The sequence below is a fragment of the Pelobates fuscus genome, chromosome 7 (genome assembly GCF_036172605.1).
Source record: "Pelobates fuscus isolate aPelFus1 chromosome 7, aPelFus1.pri, whole genome shotgun sequence".
Classification (NCBI taxonomy): Eukaryota; Metazoa; Chordata; class Amphibia; order Anura; family Pelobatidae; genus Pelobates; species Pelobates fuscus.
Window position 1 is genome coordinate 73876024 of NC_086323.1, and position 20259 is coordinate 73896282.

Sequence of the window (20259 nt, forward strand, 5' to 3'; positions counted from 1 at the left end):
ACTGGAAGATTCAATGGTGGAAGATCATGGCTTACTTTCCCTACTGATAGATTCAGTGGTGGAGGATCATTACATTCTTTTCCCTCGTGATAGATTTAATACTGACAGATTCATTACAGTGTCAGAGAGGTCTGAAATGCATTTGGATGTTTTTTTTTTTTTTTCTTGGGCTCCCACTGTGATGTTCTTCCCGTGTATGTGCCATTAATGTTTTCCAATTTTGGTGAGTGCAGGTTTGGGCATGCTTTTTGCAAAGAAGTGGTGGTAGACCATTACCTACTTTCATACTGTGAGATTCAGTGGTGGTAGATCATAACCCACTTTGCCCACTGATTGATTTAGTTATAGAAGAGCAAGTTGTCTACTGGTAGAGGTGAGAGGCCAACAACTCTTCTTACTCTTTTGGGAGAATCAGTAGTGAGTAGTACTGTATTTTCCCTACTAAAGGATTTACTGGTGGACAAAACCCCATGTGTACTTCACTTTAGCTGATGTACATCTATACAATATTTACCACACTTTAAAATCCAGTGGAAGCATACCAACAACTATACATTCAAGGCTGGGGAACAGTAGTGGAGATTTATCAAACTGTCCCAGTTTTGCTCCTTTTTTCTTTTTTGTATGTTTTTTTTGGTGTAATTTCTCATTTGTGAAAATGTTCAAACCCCCATGCAATTACTTTTTCAATAGAAAAGTGTTCTGTTTTACTTTTTTTTTACCCACCACTCCAAATTTGGTGGTCTTTTCTAAGAAGGGTAAATCTAATTAAAAAAAAAATGGTGGAATTTTGCTAGCCAAAAGCCAACACGTTTTAGACCATTTTTTTAAAAAAAGTAATCAGACTAGAGACCATAAATTAAAATAAAAAAAACACTTTGATAAATTTCCTCCAGCATTTCTAAAAGTGCTTTCTTCGTGACAGTCACAATTTGAATGAAACGATTGTTTGTATGCAACTAACAAACAAAAAAATGACACTCATCTTCTTATTAACATTCCCCTTTTACCAGATACCAGTAATTCCACTTTTACCAGATGCTTTATTAATAGTAAAATAATAATTAAAAAGTAACAGCTCAATTAAGCCTTTCACTATAAATTACTTATTTGCCACTTTATGATGTGATTATAGGATACTTTTAAAAATTTAACTGCAGTAAATATGGGAGCTTTATCTTTTTATTAAGTACCTATCAAAATGACAAAAAAAACACAGGATATGAAGGCTGACATTAAATACAGCATTGCACTCCTGAAAACATTAACAGACATTTTAGCAAGGTTTTCTAAATTCACCAGTACAACAACACACAGGAGCAAAGTGATAAGACATACAGTTATATAAAACAAAACACTTGATAAAAAAAAGGTGAAGCATCTGAAGGTACAACTCAGAGTGAGGTAGAGTACAGATCATGCTAACCCGCAGAGTAATAGAATATTGAGGTTGGCAGGATGTGAAGATGGAAGTGGCACGCTGAGCGAAATGCAAGGTAGAGCAATATAACACTGAACTATGAAACAGAAGCACACAGGGCAATGTGACATTCACAATAAAAAATAGAAAAAAATCACACTGCGAGAGAGAAGGCACTGAGTGATAGACCAGGCATAAAAATATCAAAGGAAAGTATCATATAAAATTGTGGAGAGTGATATGACAAAAGGCAGACAGTAAAGTATGAGAGGTGGAACGAGAAAATATGAGCCCTTGGTGCAAGAAGGCTTTTGGTCCTTTACTTTTTTAAATGACATAACAAAAACAAATCCTAAACATCCAGTAGGATATAAAATGAAAGATGATTGGGATCCCAGAGGTTGGTGAGTTAATCTCTCTGGTTAGATAATTCCTTTTATTTCCTAGACGGAAAGACTAGACAGCTGTATGATGGTCCCATGTGATGGTCAAACACAACCAAAAGAGAGCAGTACCGGCATACAAGATGGAAAGTTCTGGTGAAAACAGGCAGGGATCATATATTTAGTCATATTAAATAGATAGAGTTAGCCGTTCTCCGTGGGAAAGCTCTACCTCCTTGATTGAGATTATCAAGTTTGATGATCTAAACCAATCCAATGCTTACACGTATGAGGGCATTGGAAGGCTATTGTGCATGCGCAGCAAAATGCTGTTCTGCACCAATTAATTGGTCTCTATGAGACCATCTGATTAAAATAGGTGAGCGTCTCAAGTGGCAGTCACAGTGCCTGCAGAACGGCAATGTTTTCACTTGCAAGGTTAAAACAACAGGGACATGGCACCTAGACCTCTTCAGATGAAGCAGTCTGGGTGCCTGTAGTGTCCCTTTAAAATTACTTTTACCTCTCTGTTATTTTTCAAATGTACTTGCTCTCTAAACAACATTAAAGTATATTTGTTGCTAACGCATATTTATAAAAATGTCAGTAAGTGATCAATAATAATCAAGTGTGAAAAATACCTATTTGGTCGAAATAATGCTGTTGGACATTTGGGTTCCAACAAATGTGCCTTCCTAAAGTCTTGGAGTGCCTGGACCTTTCTTCTTTTTTGATTACAAACTATTCTATTTTGGAATGTAATCGTTAAAGGATTAGTGTAAGCACAGAACTATTTCAACATAATGAAGTGGTTTTGGTGCAAGAACCCTATTTCTACAGTGTGTCATCATGAAACACTGCCAATTTGTAGATATTCTGCTTTCCTGACAGTCAGTCAGCTGGAAATGTTTTTAGGCTAGCTATGTCAATTATATTTGAGATTTGTGTGACCACTCACCGAATGGCCTGAGCTCTCTCTTTTCCACCTAGAGTTGCAAATAACCTAATTTACTAAACAGCAGTATGACTTCTATTAGTTTACAGAGCAGTCCTACTCATCCTGTGGGATAGGTTACTAATCTCATAAGCCCTTGCTGTGCTTCTTTGTCTGGTGTGGCAACGGAACAGAGTATAAAGAGAAACATTACAGTTATTCTTTCATGTTTGTTTCATTCGTTTATGTCTTTATTTTTCATGATATTTTACTGCATTATCTTTATAATAGGGTTCAAATTATAAATGGGGGTAAATTGTCGTGACTTCAAAGACAGTCATTGGGCTTAGGTTGGGTACAAAAAAACACAGAATGACCACTTTAGCAAAACATATTTACCAGACAGTGTTATTAATGAGCTAAGATTGCCACGTGGATATATACATAGTCAACATAGCAACTATTTGGACCATGGAGATTTTTGTCTCAGCACTTGTATAGACAGGAAGCTCTAGGGATCCACATTTGCATACTTATTGGGTAAATATAGTAGGATGATTCTGCTGTGGAAAAAAAAAAGATACAATTTCTTAGGTTAAAATATAGAAAACAAAAAAACATACCAGATTTCCTTTAGGGCCTGGGGGTCCATCAACACCTGCAACACCCTGTCAATGAGAAATCACATACATACTTATAATTCCATAATAAGGTAAGAAGGATGAAGACAATGGAGTGTATGCACAAAAAGCAATTGCTATAAAAAAAAATGGCGCAGTCGTCCTAGAAACCAACGGAATGTTCCTGTTGATTTGTACCACTCATAGAACAATGACCCAGAATTTCACTTCATACATAATTGCCATTGTTAATTAAATTGAATCTCTTAAGGTATATAGTATAATACAATAACGATAACACATCGAGAAATGCAAAGATTGTTACAGAAATACTTCTGGTTAACTTGCTAATAGTCTATTGACAAAGCATTTAAGATGACATTGGAGCAAAATATATAAATAAAAAAAAATCTATTTGAATAAAACATAGCAAGGAACACTGTCAACAGCACAGTTAAGCTAGACATGCCATAAAATCCATACTCTAAATAGAGAACTAAACCTTTACTCCTTGATAATTTAATTAATTTTGTCAGTTGCATCATACTTTATTGGTAATCGATAAGAAAGCAAACCTTGTGCTTCCAATTGCATATTCTGTAATGTTTTTATTTAAATGATTATAACATACTGTAACTAGGATATCTCAGAGATATCAGAGATAATCTACTATAACATTAATTACATTTATTTGCAATACCTCTTTGGGTTTTCCAGTATAGATACCTCAACCCTACTTTGAAATATGTGAAGCGCTCTGATACGTTGTTTCATGGGACGTACAACACAAAGGGAAAAACGTGCTGTTTTCTAATTGGAGCATGTCGTTACTTAAACATGATCTGGGGCAGTATAATAACTTAATCTGAACAGCTAATCCAAGAGAGGGCACATAATGGTTCTGGACCTCCTTCACCTTCTGCTATTCTTGTTATTCTTGGTTTAGAGCAAAAATTGCTCTCTATCCATTGACCTTGCTGATTGTGTTTTAATGTTATGTGTATAGACTTTTAAAATCCCATCTTTTATTCTAGAGAAAAAGTTTATATTATCATATAAAAGTATATTCAAGGTCAGTTCAAGGACATTTCTAGGGCTCTTTTCATGCATAAGACCAGGCAAAACAATGAACATGATGGAGACAAGGGCCATCCAGTGCACAGGAAGGAGATAACATGCATCCTTGCTAGCACTAAAAGATACAAAGCTGGAACAGAATAATGGCAGTGATTGGTGGTGCTCATGGTAATAAAAGATGCATATCAGCCCAGCAAAGAAGCCAGGATGAGGGACAACATCTAGAATCATTGGTCAAGTGGTCTTGTATGGGTAGGAATGATCTGAAAATGCCTAGCTAGTGTTAGGACTTTTTTCTGATTTATCTGGATGTGCGGAAAGAGATTACGACCAAGACAAAGTTCGACAATTAGAACCGACCTGTCGAATGCAGGACAGTTGGCAGGAATTTAACATGATAAGTATTCATCTGGGAAGTCAACATGTGGATGCCCTAACAGTTTTTACAAATAATGTTGTTTTTTTATTAGTTTCCAGCAAATACAAGCATAAATGTCTGTATCAGTTAATTCAGCGTGAGCAATCCTGATTTAGGGAACTATCTAACTGCTTCTGAAGATGAAAATATCTGGAAAGAGAGTCAGTGTGTTTTTTTTTTTTATTCTTCTGGGTCAAAAATATGGATATGTTATTAATTGTTTTAATTAAACCAAATTATGTATTAATGTAATAGTGAATGCATTTGTTGCATATCTCCTCCTCCATTATACCAGTCATGGCTAAGCTTGCTGTTGACGATAATTATAGACTAAACTTCTCGACACTTAGCTGAGCATCATGGGAAAAAATGTAGATCACAAAAATATATAGGGTAATCTCTAAGGAATGGTATTGAAATGCAGTATTATCATTATGCTAACATTGTCAGCTTAGCGTATGTAAGAACACTTTACACACCCAATAATTATAGCAAAGCATCATGAAAAATCTCATATCAACTTTTGCACGATGTCTGATGCATAATTTGTGTTACTTTATTATGTTGGGAAGCATGTAAAGTATATGCTGATACATAACAGTTCTCTCGTAGTATTTTATGAGAGAGCTGTAAAGCATCCATGCAAAAGCATAGCTAGCTAGCAACAAGCTACTCCAATCTTGAAAATGTTGAATGAATTTATTATAATACAATAATAAAAAAAAAATGTGGGTGGAAGGTTAGTTCCTGATTGGAATGTTAACGAGTAGTAACTGCAACATGCTGCAATCTGTGGGATGAGCTGCATGTGGTAAAGAATGGTGATTGTGGCTTTTTTAAATCACAACTTAAGTATATAGCTTGAACTGTAAATGTCTGTACATATATAAATCCAAAATCAGCAAGGGGTTTATGCACTAAACAGTGGTTTATGGTGACCTGACAACCAAGATATTAAAATGCATGATGTAATAGCCGATCTAAGGAAGTTTTCAATTCTGCTTATTTGGTCTAACTATACATCTAGGTTAGCTTAATACACCTCATTGTTTACTGATAAATCCCAGATAACTGTCACTGTCTGAATTCTATAATGTGATATTATTATACAATATACTTTTATATATATATATATATATATATATATATATATATATATATGTTATAATTATTTTGGTATATATATATATATATATATATATATATATATATATATCAAAATAATTATAACATAGGTTGCTGTAGGAGCCACAGTACATACATGCTGTCCGGGTGGTCCAGGGGGTCCTCTTGGTCCCAACAATCCTCGTTCACCCTAAAAGAAAAAAGAAAAACAAGAAAAACTGTGGGTTACTCAATCCAAAGTAAAAGTCTGGTAATCAACCCATGTGTTGCCGGTTGCCCAACAGACTGGTATTATAAAATGATATGAAATATATTTAAAAATAAAACATTTCTTGACGGCACAAAAAATCATCAAACTGTTTTAAAAAGTATTGCTAGACATGTTGGCTACCTATGGGTTAAAATAAAAAACCTGCAGTTGGATGCGCAGCCAGCAGTGACCCCTTATGTTACATTGTACTTGCTATGGAACAGGACAATTCTTTATAGAGTAGATTAATGTGTCACTCACTGGTTCACCGGGCAACCCTCTGGGTCCAACCTCTCCATCTTCTCCCTGTTAGAAAAAAAAACAAGAAAAAGCTGTTTCTATTGTTCAACACAGTATCTATACACAATACACAAAGAGGTATCAGCAGTAAATCGATATGTATTCACTTTAGTGAATAAAACTGTAAATGTTAGCCATAATAAATATTGTGTGTTTGTCTCTTGTGAAATCCAGTGTATTTTTTTTCCATTATGCTATTTAGTTTTATGTCTTGTCCTTTTCTTCTCTGCATGTTATATTCTTACTGTCTCTTAGCACAGCAATCATCTTTTTTTTTCCTTCAACATTCGCCCCAATGCCCTGTCCCACACAAGGCGCTCTCTCTGCCTTTTCTCCCACAAGCAGCCATTAGGGAACATTCAATGAACTGGAGAAGGGATTGAAAGAATAATATACTAAAGAAATATAGGCATGATATAAAACCATTTAATCAACAAATAATGTCAAATAAAGGAAATTAAGGCTGACATTGTATCTAAATTCTGAAATGTTTGTATTTGTTAGTTTGTGTACATGTTCTTGTATTTATAAATGCTATAAGTGCACATATACAAACATGTTTTTATGTTGTTTACAGCAAATTGTGCATATATATATACATGTAAAAGATGCACATACATTTGATTGCACAATTTATTTTTTCTGCCACTTCCTTACATGTTCTCTGCTCTTAATGTATTTTATTTTACAAGCCTCATTAAATGCACAATTGTTCCATCCCTTCCATTCTCAATAACGATTAAGGAACAACACGAATATAAAAATACAATTTTAAATAGTATAAGGCTACTTAACATCTCCAATCTCAGCACAAAATCTGGGTATTCCACCATATGGCTATATTATGTTAAGCCCACCACTAGTTCACAGCACCCCAATATTGTTGGGTACTACACAAATTCCAACATGGGAGATTTATTAAAGAGCGTTAGTGCTAAAAAAAACTAGTGTATTTGAATAATCTGTTGTAAGAGCATTGTGAATATGTATAATGCTTCAGGTGCCCTTTTGGAGGTGGCCACATGAAAGAATAATTTTGAAGAGGTTTTGGATAGTAATGTCACTTTAATTCTAATTTTCATTTGGCATAGAGCAGACATATGATTTGCATTGTAAGGATATACATCATAGCTCTATCACTTTAATTGTTTAGTTTTGACACTGCATTTTTTCTATTTGTGTTTTTTATCATATTAATTATGCATTGTATATATTCACAATGCTCTTACAACAGATTATTAACATACACTTTAGTTTATTTAGCAGTAACACTATTTAATGTATCCCTCAATACACGTATAATTGTGCCATCCCATCCATTCTTTTCTGTTTACAAAACGGTGATCTGTATCATGTGTTTACATTACAAAAGGTACACATACAAGGTCTGTTATGATTTGGATTTTACCTAGGGTAGATTTGTTGGCCAAGCCAAGTTGCGTTGATGATCCACTAATTTTTATAGGGTTATTCACTAAATTGAGAATTTCTAGGAATTCATAGTGAACTCATAGTGAATTTTAAATGGAAGGCCAAAAATAACCAAACTGGTCAGACTTGACTTGGTGACATTTTCTAAATTGGTTATATAAGCCTAAATTGCAGGAAAAAGTTAATTTACTTTAAATTCCTGGAAATTCTCACTTAAGTGAGTAAACCTGTAAGTGTTAGTGTTGCTTCTATGCTGACAGATGCTATAGCTGGCTGACCAACTTGGTAACATCATGCATTACAGACCCAAAGAAGACAGAATGTTATTTACACTGGGGATGAAAGGTTGAGAACTTGAGCTGGACTGAGGACTTTAAAAGGGACATTCTAGTCACCCACACATGCTAGGTGCGATGTGTATGTTTTAGTTGAACAACTACCAGAATGCTGATTGTGTGTTCTTAAAGCATAGTTGAACAATGATATAAAAATGTAAAGGTCCACTCTAGTCAATATAGCCACTACAGCTCCATGCAATGGTTATAATACATATAATATATGGGTAACATCCTCTGGTTGTATGTCAAACCATGTAGAAGCAATTTGACACAAAACATGACTCTCCATGGAACCCAAAGACTACCATCTTTTTGGCCACATTGATTATACAGATTTAATGCACCACACTATCAATAACAATTTTGTCCAACCTTTATGGTGCTAATTGGCTCACGGTACTTGGAATGAATTAGCATTATCAACGCGGCTGAGAAGGGTGCAGTCTCCAGGTGCCATGGAGTCTTCCATTTATGTCAAACTTCTCCTAAATTGTTTGTCATGAAATCAAAGGACATAGTATATAGGCTCTAGACTATATAACCACAATACTGACCTCTAGTTGTTAAGCTGCTTAGTATTTCCATTTAGGTAATCCACTTAATCTACTACTTGGTTTGGTAAAAGCACATTTCAGGAGCTGTACAACTAGGGAACTTAAAACAAATGAAGGGACTTTAAATATATTTGAATAAAAAGAATGTATCAGTTGCAACCTTGGATCTCTTTGAGGGGCTGGAGGGTTGCATTTAATCATGAGCAAGGGAGTCACGTTAATTAATTCCCAAACTCCGAACCAAAATGTTGCCAAATCACAAACCAAATGAATTGCGCAATGGACAAGCATGCTCATTTGATTAGTGATTCACTATTCTGTCAGTGGTGCCAAAAAGAAGAGGTGATTAATAGGAAAAAAAAAAATGACTGATGGCGTACGGACAGACACTAAATGTTGACTTTTATTCACGGGGAAAAGGAGGAGTGGTAATAAAAATCTGTAGATCCCCTAAACCTGGAGCATCCAAACATACTCTGGAATTGCCTTTTTGTTTGCTTGATTTTATGTCTGCTTCAGAGATACTGAATTTAGCTGAATCTCAGTTTGGCTGAAACCGAATGCTTAAGTCTAAGACCCAGTAGATCCCCATTAAGCTGGTAGCTGAAGACTAGATGATATGAGAGTTAATCACTAGCTCCTCCAAACAATTTTTGGACAGGTCTGGACTAGTAACAAAACTCATATCGTACTCTTTATGACAGTATAATCTGTATGCAAGTGTGAATGTGTTTACAATCTGCAGCTCATTGTTATGTGTGTATTATTCAAATTATGCTAATACACAATACATTTAATGACTATGGGTTATATAACATCTGAATTCTACTTTATTAGTGTATTATGCCTTCTCTATAATCATTGATCACTTGGTCTTAATTACCTGTATAAACCAAAATAATTTAGATGGATTTTTACACATTTTATGATTTCACCGTTTTCTGAATGCATGGCTGCAATAAGCATGTGATTATAATTTATTTATTTCAGCTCGCCAAAACTGTTTAATAATGAATTCCTTTTCCCTCAATTACTTTAACACAGTTGCATAGATTTTCATATTGCATTTGTGTCCATGTCTTTATCTACACATCTACAATGTGAACGCCAGCAGTGACCCGTATTACAATATGTATTGATTCTGTGTTTCGTTCTTGCTTATATGTCAGTTTATTGTACCATTGTAATGTCTTGCTGAATGTCACTGTCTATTAAATGAATACAAATGTTACATCATTACAATCGGTGTAAAGCACAGTGTCTGTATATATTACCGCATTGTGCATTTCTCCGCAATGCACATAGAACTACCAATCAATAACATCTGTATAATTAGTTGGCTTAGATATAATCTGCATATATCACTGGAATGGACAGATATTTCACACTATCCACTAATATCACTGCAGACCATGCCTACGCATCTCTAAAATATGTGATATCTTATATAAGATACCAAGGTCAATATATATTCAAGATATATAAATGTATATGCATTTGAGTCATAATTTCTGATTGTAGATATCTCTCAGATCTTTATTTCTATGCATTTTTCTACAGTTTATAAATCACAATATTCAGTATTATTTACAATACCTGTGAGTATACATAGTGCTTATTGACTGATCTTTGATTGTGAATACTTTGTCCAATTGGATCTAGCCCTGATTATGGTAATCACTAACTATATAAGACATCACTGACTTATTTTGCAGACTTCTTCAAGGTATCTTTCATAGGTTCCTCAAAGAAGACACCAAACACCAAAGCAAGATTGAAGGCTATGAAGAGAAACCTACCGGACCTCTTTTTTTCTCATTTCAGTAATTACAGAGGGAATTGTGTATTTAGATGTAACTCTGTAACTATGTATCTAATATACACAAATCAATGCACTTTGCATCACATATTACCACTGGAAAAACAAAGGAAGATAAAATATTCTTCATGATAAATGACCAAAACCGGAGTAGCTGACAGTACATGTAAGGATATATTTCCCAAGCACTAGTAGGTTCTCTTCTGGGAAAAGTCATAAATATGGAGCATTTAAGAAAACCAATGTCTCTCAGATCTTTAGTGAATTGCTCCAGGATAGCACTGGCTGTATTTATCAAAACAAAACAGGTGCAATTCTGAATCGGAAAATTTATTGGATCCATGTTGATTACTATTCAGTCCTTTCTTTGCCCCAGAACAGCACCTATTTTTACTTTGGTAAATATGGTTCCAACCATTTTGCATTGTTAATCATAGCCATATGACTCCTCTAATACACAGATAAGATAGAGTCTGAATGAACCACAATATAAAGTATCATCTACATTGCACAGAGACTGCAATAGGCAAAAACGCAGATTACTTACATATCCCTACTCTGTAATTAATGTCTGATTTGTCAATTGTGTATAGTTAGCAATGCCAGTAAAGCCTTTTTGTGTTGTATAACAGTGCATGGCTCACCCGTCTGACTGTGAAAGACCTAAACTAGGTATTTCTTAAATGTAAGAACCTAGAAAAAATGTTTGGTGAATATATTGTGCACAATTTTCTTTACTTTTTATAACAGCAATTGCCCATTAATGTTGCTTATATTCATAATTTTAATAGTGTATTTTATCTAGCAAGCAAATGCGTTCTGTCAGCTGAAATAGCTAGTAGAAGACATTTTCGAAGAAAAAGTTGTAAATGGCAGTTTTTCTCATGCTGAAATAGTTCTGCAGGAATATCCTGTACTGGATAATCTTTCTCTGTAAATAATAGCAATATTTATGATAACATCATTTAATTCTGGTACTTAGAAGGGAGCAGAATAAATCGTAAGAGCAGAGTAGATAGGCCTAGTGAATTGGGAGCTATGTTCTAGAATGCAGGGTCCCTGCACCAAACAAGTAGGCTTTTAGTAGAGGTGCACCTGTGCGATTTGGTCTTTTACCTGTGGCAGGCTGTTGAAGGAGTTTTAGCTTAAGGCTGCACACTTATCTGAGAACCCCGAAACCTTATGCCTTAATTACCAGAACCCTACCTCTGCACCTGTGGGTATTTATCCATACACGTAGATACAAATAGTATGTATGTTTGCTTCTATCTATCTATCTATCTATCTATCTATCTATCTATCTATCTATCGGTCTGTCTGTTTGTCTGTCTATCAATCTATTGATACTTCCAGTAAAATAGATGTTCATTATCTTGTTATAGTTTAAATGTCAGGTTCTTACCCTCTCTCCATCTTCGCCAGGAGGTCCGGGTGGACCCTGTGGTCCTTTGTCACCCTAAAAGCAAGGATGAAAAAAGACACAATTGAACCCAGCATGCTTTGCACTGCTTCTTTTTCTCATTATCAGAGAACAGTATTTGTTGCTGATTACAGACTGAAACAAATGGAGAAATACTCAGATCCACATATACAGTAGTGCACACACAGGTAATATAAACAGTTGCTATGCTATATCTCAAACACAGAGTAGTGAGTATACATAACAAGATTAGTAAAGATATGTGTGTTTATCTTACATTTAGGTCAGTGTATATATAACAGTGTTATTTGTGTAGTTCAGATATTGGGCAATTAATATATGTGATGGGAATTATCAAACCATTACCAATTACCATGTAACGTACATAACACAGTCATTGAGCAGAGCACTGCTTTAGCGCTGTATATATTGATATAAACTACAAATGTATGTATAAAAGTTCTTTCTCTCTCCAGCCTAAACAGGATATATTTTAATTCACCGACAGACACAGTAACACAGGGACACAGCACCCTCTGCTGGTAGCATGCAAGAACTGAAATATTGAGGACGAAAGAGGTACAGAGGTTGGGTTCCAATGCAATGTTTACCCTTCCTCATCAGAATTTGGACTCACCCTGTGCCCCTTCTCACCAGGCAGACCTGGAAGGCCATCAAACCCTCTATCGCCCTGCAAAAAAAGATGCAATATTAAAAATACAAATACTCAGTATTAACTTATTACAGACGTCAAATCTCAGAAATGTATTGAAACAATTATTCCAGGAAATGTACTCATGCTTATAGCATATGCATCAATACATACATTATGAAATAATTCCTAGAAAACAAATAGTTTGGTGTAATAATAAATAAAGTATGACATCTCCCCTCTCTGTCATTAGCAGTGTGACTACATACATATATTTTTTTCAGATAATGTATGGCATTCCGATTGCTTTGTCTAGACAACATAAATAACGTCTGTTTCAGTCAGATTCTGAAATTTAAATAATGTTTTTTACTTTGTTTGATAACACACAGTTCCTAAACAGCTTTAGATGAAAAATAACTGAACATTGAAAGTCTGATAGTTTATGTCTTATTTAAGACTGTTTTGGAAACTTGCATATCTGTTGGAATTAAAATAGCTGAAATATAGTTTATATTCTTTAGTCTTCAGCTCTTAAACACGGCGCTTAGAAGCCGTCAGGCATATCTAGCATACCAAGTTATTTTAAACAATTTGTGGTTCACAGCTCATTTTTAGACATTGTATGCTGTAATGGATTTTCATGCTTTGCAATAATGTATACAAATTCTTGTATGGCATTTCATTTGACTCTGAGATGGACTGCCCTTCATTATGAAAGGGCGGGGCTTAATTATTCAATATATTGCTTTTGATCTTATACATTTTTAAGTAATTATGCTACTATGTGTACGGATGGGCTTTTCATATGCTGTACTCATCAGTCATCTGTCCTTCTTAAGGAGATGGAAACTCTTGTTTGTTAAAATGAATATTACTTGCATAGAACATTCAAATTCTGACAGCATATGGATCATAAGACAATTAGTGAAAGTGTTGTATTTTCTGTTAAATCACTTAATGCAAGTGAATGTTTAGATACTTAGTAACTGTATCAGGATGACTAATATATGTCAACTCATTCATTATTCACAACGATTTGCAGTTGACTTTCCACTTTACAAATGGTTCTCCTATAATTTCATGGCTTCATTCTTCCTATTCGAAATTAGCTTTCAATCAATTTATATTAAAGGGGGTCTAACTTCTGTCTTGCGGTTGCACTAAAACTCCCAGGATTCTCTTCCAAGTTTAAGGATAATTATGTAATCTGTATCATAGACAGCAGGGTGGGATCTAAAGAAAGCATACCTTGGACCCAGGTTCACCTGGCATTCCACGGGCACCATCAGCTCCAGGGCGTCCCTAAAATTACAGAAAAATACAAATTTCATAAAATCAATATATGTATATAAGAATATGTATGTGTGTCTTTAAAGACACAAATGTTGATAATACACAATATTATCTTTTCATTTGTTGGTGTTCTTGTCATAATATTTTAGCTGCAATGTGCAATTCTGCTAAGATATAATGTTATACTGCACAGTAATTCAGCATCATATAACTAACCCCTAGTGTAAGACGGTATAATGCTACTAACTCCTAGTGTAATCATATAACCCTACTAACTCCTGGAAAATATAATGCTACTAACTCCTGGTGCAACACATCATAGTATAAAGTTACTAACTCCTGATGTAACTCGGTATAACTTTAAGCTACTAACTACTGCTATAAAACAGCATAATATAAAGCTACTAACTCCTGGTGTAACACAGCATAATATAAAGCTACTAACTCCTGATGTAACACAATATCATATAAAGCTACTAACTCCTGGTGTAACACAGTATAATATAAAGCTACAAACTTCTGGTGTAACACAGTATCATATAAAGCTACTAACTCCTGATGTAACACAGTATAATATAAAGCTACTAACTCCTGGTTTAACACAGTATAATATAAAGCTACTAACTCCTTGTGTAACACAGTATAATATAAAGCTAAATAACTCCTGGTGTAACACAGTATAACTTCAAGCTACTAACTCCTGGTGTAACACAGTATAATATAAAGCTACTAACTCCTAATGTAACACAGTATAATATAAAGCTACTAACTCCTGGTGTAACACAGTATAATATAAAGCTACTAACTCCTGGTGTAACACAGTATATTATAAAGCTACAAACTCCTGGCGTAACACAGTATAATATAAAGCTACTAACTCCTAATGTAACACAATATAATCTAAAGCTACTAACTCCTGGTGTAACACAATATAATCTAAAGCTACTAACTCCTGGTGTAACACAGTGTAATATAAAGCTACTAACTCCTGGTTTAACACAGTATAATATAAAGCTACTAACTCCTGGTGTAACATAGTATAATATAAAGCTACTAACCCCTGGCGTAACACAGTATAATATAAAGCTATTAACTCCTGATGTAACACAGTATAATATAAAGCTACTAACTCCTGATGTAACACTTTATAATATAAAGCTAATAACTTCTGGTGTAACACAGTATAATATAAAGCTACTAACTCCTGATGTAACTCGTGTAACTCACTATAACTTCAAGATACTAACTCCTGGTGTAGCACAATATCATATAAACAAGCTACTATCTCCGGTCCGTATTTTATGGATATCAGTGTACAGTGTAATACATATATATATATATATATATATATATATATATATATATATATATATATATATATATATATATATGTATATGTATATATATATATATATATATATATATATATATATATATATATCCTTGTGCGCACGTGTGTGTGTGTGTGTGTGTGTAAAGATACTCACCCTTTTGCCAGCTTTTCCCATAGACCCTGGGGATCCTTGTATTCCTCTTGGACCCTGGCAGTGCAAAAGAAAATGCTTAATATGAAGAAGGAAGTGGTACATATATCCCAGGATTCAATGTCAGCATTGTTTTTTCTCTGTTTGCTGTTACCTATCTGCATTCCTAATTTAACATATCTTACGTAGTGCTGTTATATAGGAAATATAGTGAGTGCTGTTTAAAGCAAAAATAAGGAAATACATAAAAGTTAATAACTTTTAATCCAACGCGTAATAACTAACCGATAACTTGAAGTGCAACTGCAACTGTTTTGTTCTTTAATGTTAACTGAATCAGAATGTGTTTGTCCAAACACTAGCTTAGCAAATAAGTAAGGAGGAGAGTTGAAGATAAAGTGAGGAGAGATGGCGAACTATAGCAAATAACAAAAAATTCATACCTGAGGACCTGAGTCGCCTGGTTCTCCTTTAATTCCCGGTGCACCAGGTGTTCCCTACGTAAGAAGAAAGACTTATTGTGAGACCTCCGGAAATATGAAACAATCCCCCTTAACATTACAGATGGCATACAGCAGGACAATGGATACGGTGGCAGCTGACAAAAGATTACTGCTGTGAGTTTAATGGTATAGTGGAGAACATCTGCCATATTGATATCGATTCATTGAACCGCAAGGATTGTAGAAAAAAGTTCCACTATTTAACTAGACCGTAGGTTATATCTCTTTAGAATAGACTCAGCTGTGACTGATGTTCTGCAGTGAATAAACAGATATATTTGTTTTAGATTGTTTGTCAAATTTTTTATGTAAGATTAGTACTAACAAACACATCAAATTAGTCCTACCTGGATTGTATTGATTGTCTGGGAGTGCTGGGAGCGGGTCAGCTATCTCAGTCAATCATTGGGCTAACTTTGTATTATAAATGCAGCCAGTAATGGTTGGTCTCCAGGTGCTGGGAACAGTCTTACGGATTCTTTTATGCTTAGGGGCGACAGTACTAGGACTATCTAGGCAATATATACCCAGTTTTGTTGGTACTTTAAATATATACCTGTATATTTAAAGTGAACAGCTTTGATGTATACATTGCTAATTAACAGCATTGAAAGTAAAAATATGGAAATTATATATTACAGACCATAAGCTATCTATAATTGTCTTTCTTCTATCTTATAAGTATCATTTTATTGCTATTACGTTTAATGTGACAGTTTTTTGTTCTACTACAGCATAGCATAGTGCTATTTGGCCCATGTTTCCATGGACACGCAGCGATGTGACATAATGTAACTCCCCAGCATAAAGGTGACCCTATAAATTGTTTTAACCCATTCATAACAGTTCCACATGCTAACGTTCATTTTCCACCTTCTAAAGCAAAAAAAGAAGAGATTTAATTGAAATCTACAGAAGAAAAGGAACCCGTGATTATAATAAATAAATAATATATATATAAACAGTAAATAAACAGTGTCTTGCAGTCATTTACCATGTAAATACATACGTATGTATGGAATATTGCGCATACAGATAGTCCCTTTATTTTACACTGAAATCATATCCTAGAAATTAAATTACGTTGGAGAGTCATTCCAACCAATAGGAAGCTGAGACCACTGTCTACGGAGCCTAGTATAACTAGAAATTAGAGACTGACATAGAATATCATGTTAAAGAACTCAGCATTTCCTTGCGTAAATCATGATTCCTAGACTGATAATCTGCAGTCTCTTTGAGCAGTTCACCTAAAGCTCTGTCAGATAACTACACAGATAAATCTAAGTTTGAGATGTATTGAACCTTGTCTATAAAGAGCAATTCAAGGATGAAGTGGAATATTCCTTCTGAGTGCCCACTCTGGGACATATTCCCCAGCATTACGCTTTATTTATTAAACAGTTTCTGTAAATTAGTTATGTTTTCTTTAACTAATATGAAATATGGATTTCAATTTGCTGAAATTCAGGTTAGTAAATACACATAATGAATGTCAATGTTCAGTGCCGTGACTGCGTCAAACAGGTTATAGGTAAGTCAGTTCCTGATTAGCAGTATAAGAGATGTTCCCTGAGGCAGAACCACTATTCCCTTCTCCTCTGATAAAGACCTCAATTTAAAATGTCTGTATAAGCTCTTCAATTTATTTTTTTTAAATACTACGATATTTAAAATTATAGATATAAAAAATATCAATATATATTTTACAAAAATCAAATATTAAAACACTTTTCTAACCTTTTTGTCGCATATGGCCTTGCCCAGCTTTGTCTCCTTGGCTGAGATAATCAAATGTGATGATCTCAGACAATCCAATGCTTTTCTGTAGGAAAGCATTGGGAGGCTATTGCACATGCACACCAATATGCCTCACTGAGCCAATCAGCATCTCCTTATATAGATGCATTGAATCAATGCATCTCTATGGAGAGAGTTCAGGGTCTCTATGCAGAGCGTGACTGCCACTAGAGGTGTTCCTAGGCAGTTATGTAAACACTGCCTTTTTACATAAAAAAATCTGCAAGATGGGTTATAGACACCAGAACAACTATATTAAGCTGTAGTTGTTCTGGTGACTATAGTGTCCATTTAAATCAATGCCATAGCCTCAATGTAATTTGTTAAAATCTGTAAAGAATCTAAATATTAATCTACACAAGTCACCATTGAAGTAAAGGAGCATTTTTCTAGATAAATCATGTGAAAAGTTTTCTCTAACTAATTTGAATCATTTTTGATTTCTGATTACAACATATTTAATGGGGGAAGGGTAGAAACAAGGAAGGTCTAAGATTCTGAGGCAAGAGAAAGGGGGTAACCCCAGGTAAAGAGTAACAAAACAAAGAGGTGATTGCCTACTATATCATTTTAACTAAAATGTAACATTTAATATATTGTTTAAAAATATTACTATTAGGAAATTTTAACTGAAATGTGTCCATTTGATCCAATGAAGTTAGTGAAACCTCATTGGATCAAATGGATACATTTTGGTTAGAATTTCCGGATACATACTTAACCTATCACAATGGCCTCATAGAAGAGCCACCTTACCGGCGAAATGTGCATGGGGGCTCTGCTCTGCACTAACCTCTGATAATTATTACTTTAGAATTTTTTGTTTAGAAATTAGACCTCGGACATGATGTTCTTTCAGAGTTGTATAGGCAGGGCATGTTCATGACTTATCCTTTCCTAATGGTGCTTACTTAGATTAGTAGATACCTTTCTAACACAGAATAGATGCCCTCGAAGGCACAGCTTAGAAGTTTACAGTACGACAGTTAAAATCACTATTTTATGAATTAAGTCGCCTACTCAGTGATTTTACTTTTTTTTTAGCAGGTATTAGTGAAAACCTTAGCGGAGTTCCTTCCTTCAGAGTTAATAACTTTAGCATGGTAATACTAATAGCTCCCATCAAGGAAAATTGCAACAATTGCATCTTACAGATTGATCACATTGCTATATCTACTCTATTCAATAATTTGTATCTCCTGGGGTCGCCAGTTTTTGCTTTGCTGGCATCTCTTAAGAAACACTACATATTTTTATATCTGGGCTCAGCCTGTAATTCCAGTAACATACCAATTGATTATCAACTAATCTTACATACATTTTATCTTTTACAAACACTTATCATCTTATATGTTTTTGGATAATTTGATATAGTTTTCTCTTTATATCTTTTGTTTTATATTATTAATAGTTTTATTATCAATCAGTGTTTTTCTAGTTTACCTTTTTGATTTACTAATAGTAATACTTTTAAACAATATATTCAATGTTACGTTTTAGTTAAAATGATACCAGTAGGCATGCACCTCTCTATTTCGTTACTCTGATTCAAAGGTATTCAATTCTTTCGTATTAGCTTTTCAAATGACCACACTTTATTAGGAAACATGTTTCCAATGATTTTATACAGATGTCACCGTTAAACGTCTTTAGTCATTTTACATATGAATTATTTTTTATCATTAATAGATATTGTTTATCAAATTAATCTAAAAAATATCTTTTATTTTTGGTCTCTGATTTATTTGTATTTATTAAAGTGCTATAAAATGGTCTGGAAGGTTTTGATTTTCTCTGCCTAATTCCAAAGAATATCCATTTCATAAAAACAAAAATCCAAATTTAAAATGGGGGGGGGGGGGGGAGGGGGGGGAGAGACGTGAAACAGAACACTTTCCAGGTGGAAAAAGTGATGGAGAGATTGAAAATCTGTACAAAAAAAAAATAATGGTGTACATTCCAGTCAAGTCTTCTTTATTTAAAATATATTAACTCTATTCGCAATTTCTCAATAATTACTGAATACAGACTTTTATCCTTCCCAAAATGAAGTCTGAACAGAAGTGTTATTTGTGTTCATATCAAATATAATTGCTGAGCATCTGCAGCCTCCTTGTGGCATGAAAGTCAAACAGCTCACAGAGGGACTTTTTTAAGTTTATAGTTGTACATTAATGGCCAGCATTGAGAAGAAAGGAGCTAGCGGCAGTAATACTGCAGTGATAGTACTATCATGCATTCAAAGATTGTGGACACACTTCTCTCCCCAAGGATGTTTACAAATAAATGTGAATGTGGACCACAAAGGTGTAACATAATAGATGAGTACATCAGCTAATTACTAGATCTGGAAGCAATTATGTATTTTTCGGATGAGATTAGTGTTATCTGCTACCTTTAAGAAAAAAAGATTGTTGACAGCAATTTTTGATCTT

General features: G+C 34.4%; 1 protein-coding gene across 6 annotated transcripts in view; it reads right to left on the reverse strand.

Moving 5' to 3' along the window:
- COL11A1 (collagen type XI alpha 1 chain) overlaps positions 1 to 20259 on the reverse strand; it is a 188536-nt gene that overhangs the window by 74411 nt on the left and 93866 nt on the right. For all 6 annotated transcript variants that reach the window (XM_063426068.1, XM_063426069.1, XM_063426067.1 and 3 more), the window contains 8 exons: positions 15965 to 16018; positions 15525 to 15578; positions 13993 to 14046; positions 12727 to 12780; positions 12072 to 12125; positions 6489 to 6533; positions 6114 to 6167; positions 3361 to 3405 (listed from right to left, as the gene is read on the reverse strand). In XM_063426068.1, coding sequence (XP_063282138.1) covers positions 3361 to 3405; positions 6114 to 6167; positions 6489 to 6533; positions 12072 to 12125; positions 12727 to 12780; positions 13993 to 14046; positions 15525 to 15578; positions 15965 to 16018 — 414 coding nt within the window. The remainder of the gene's footprint in view (positions 1 to 3360; positions 3406 to 6113; positions 6168 to 6488; positions 6534 to 12071; positions 12126 to 12726; positions 12781 to 13992; positions 14047 to 15524; positions 15579 to 15964; positions 16019 to 20259) is intronic.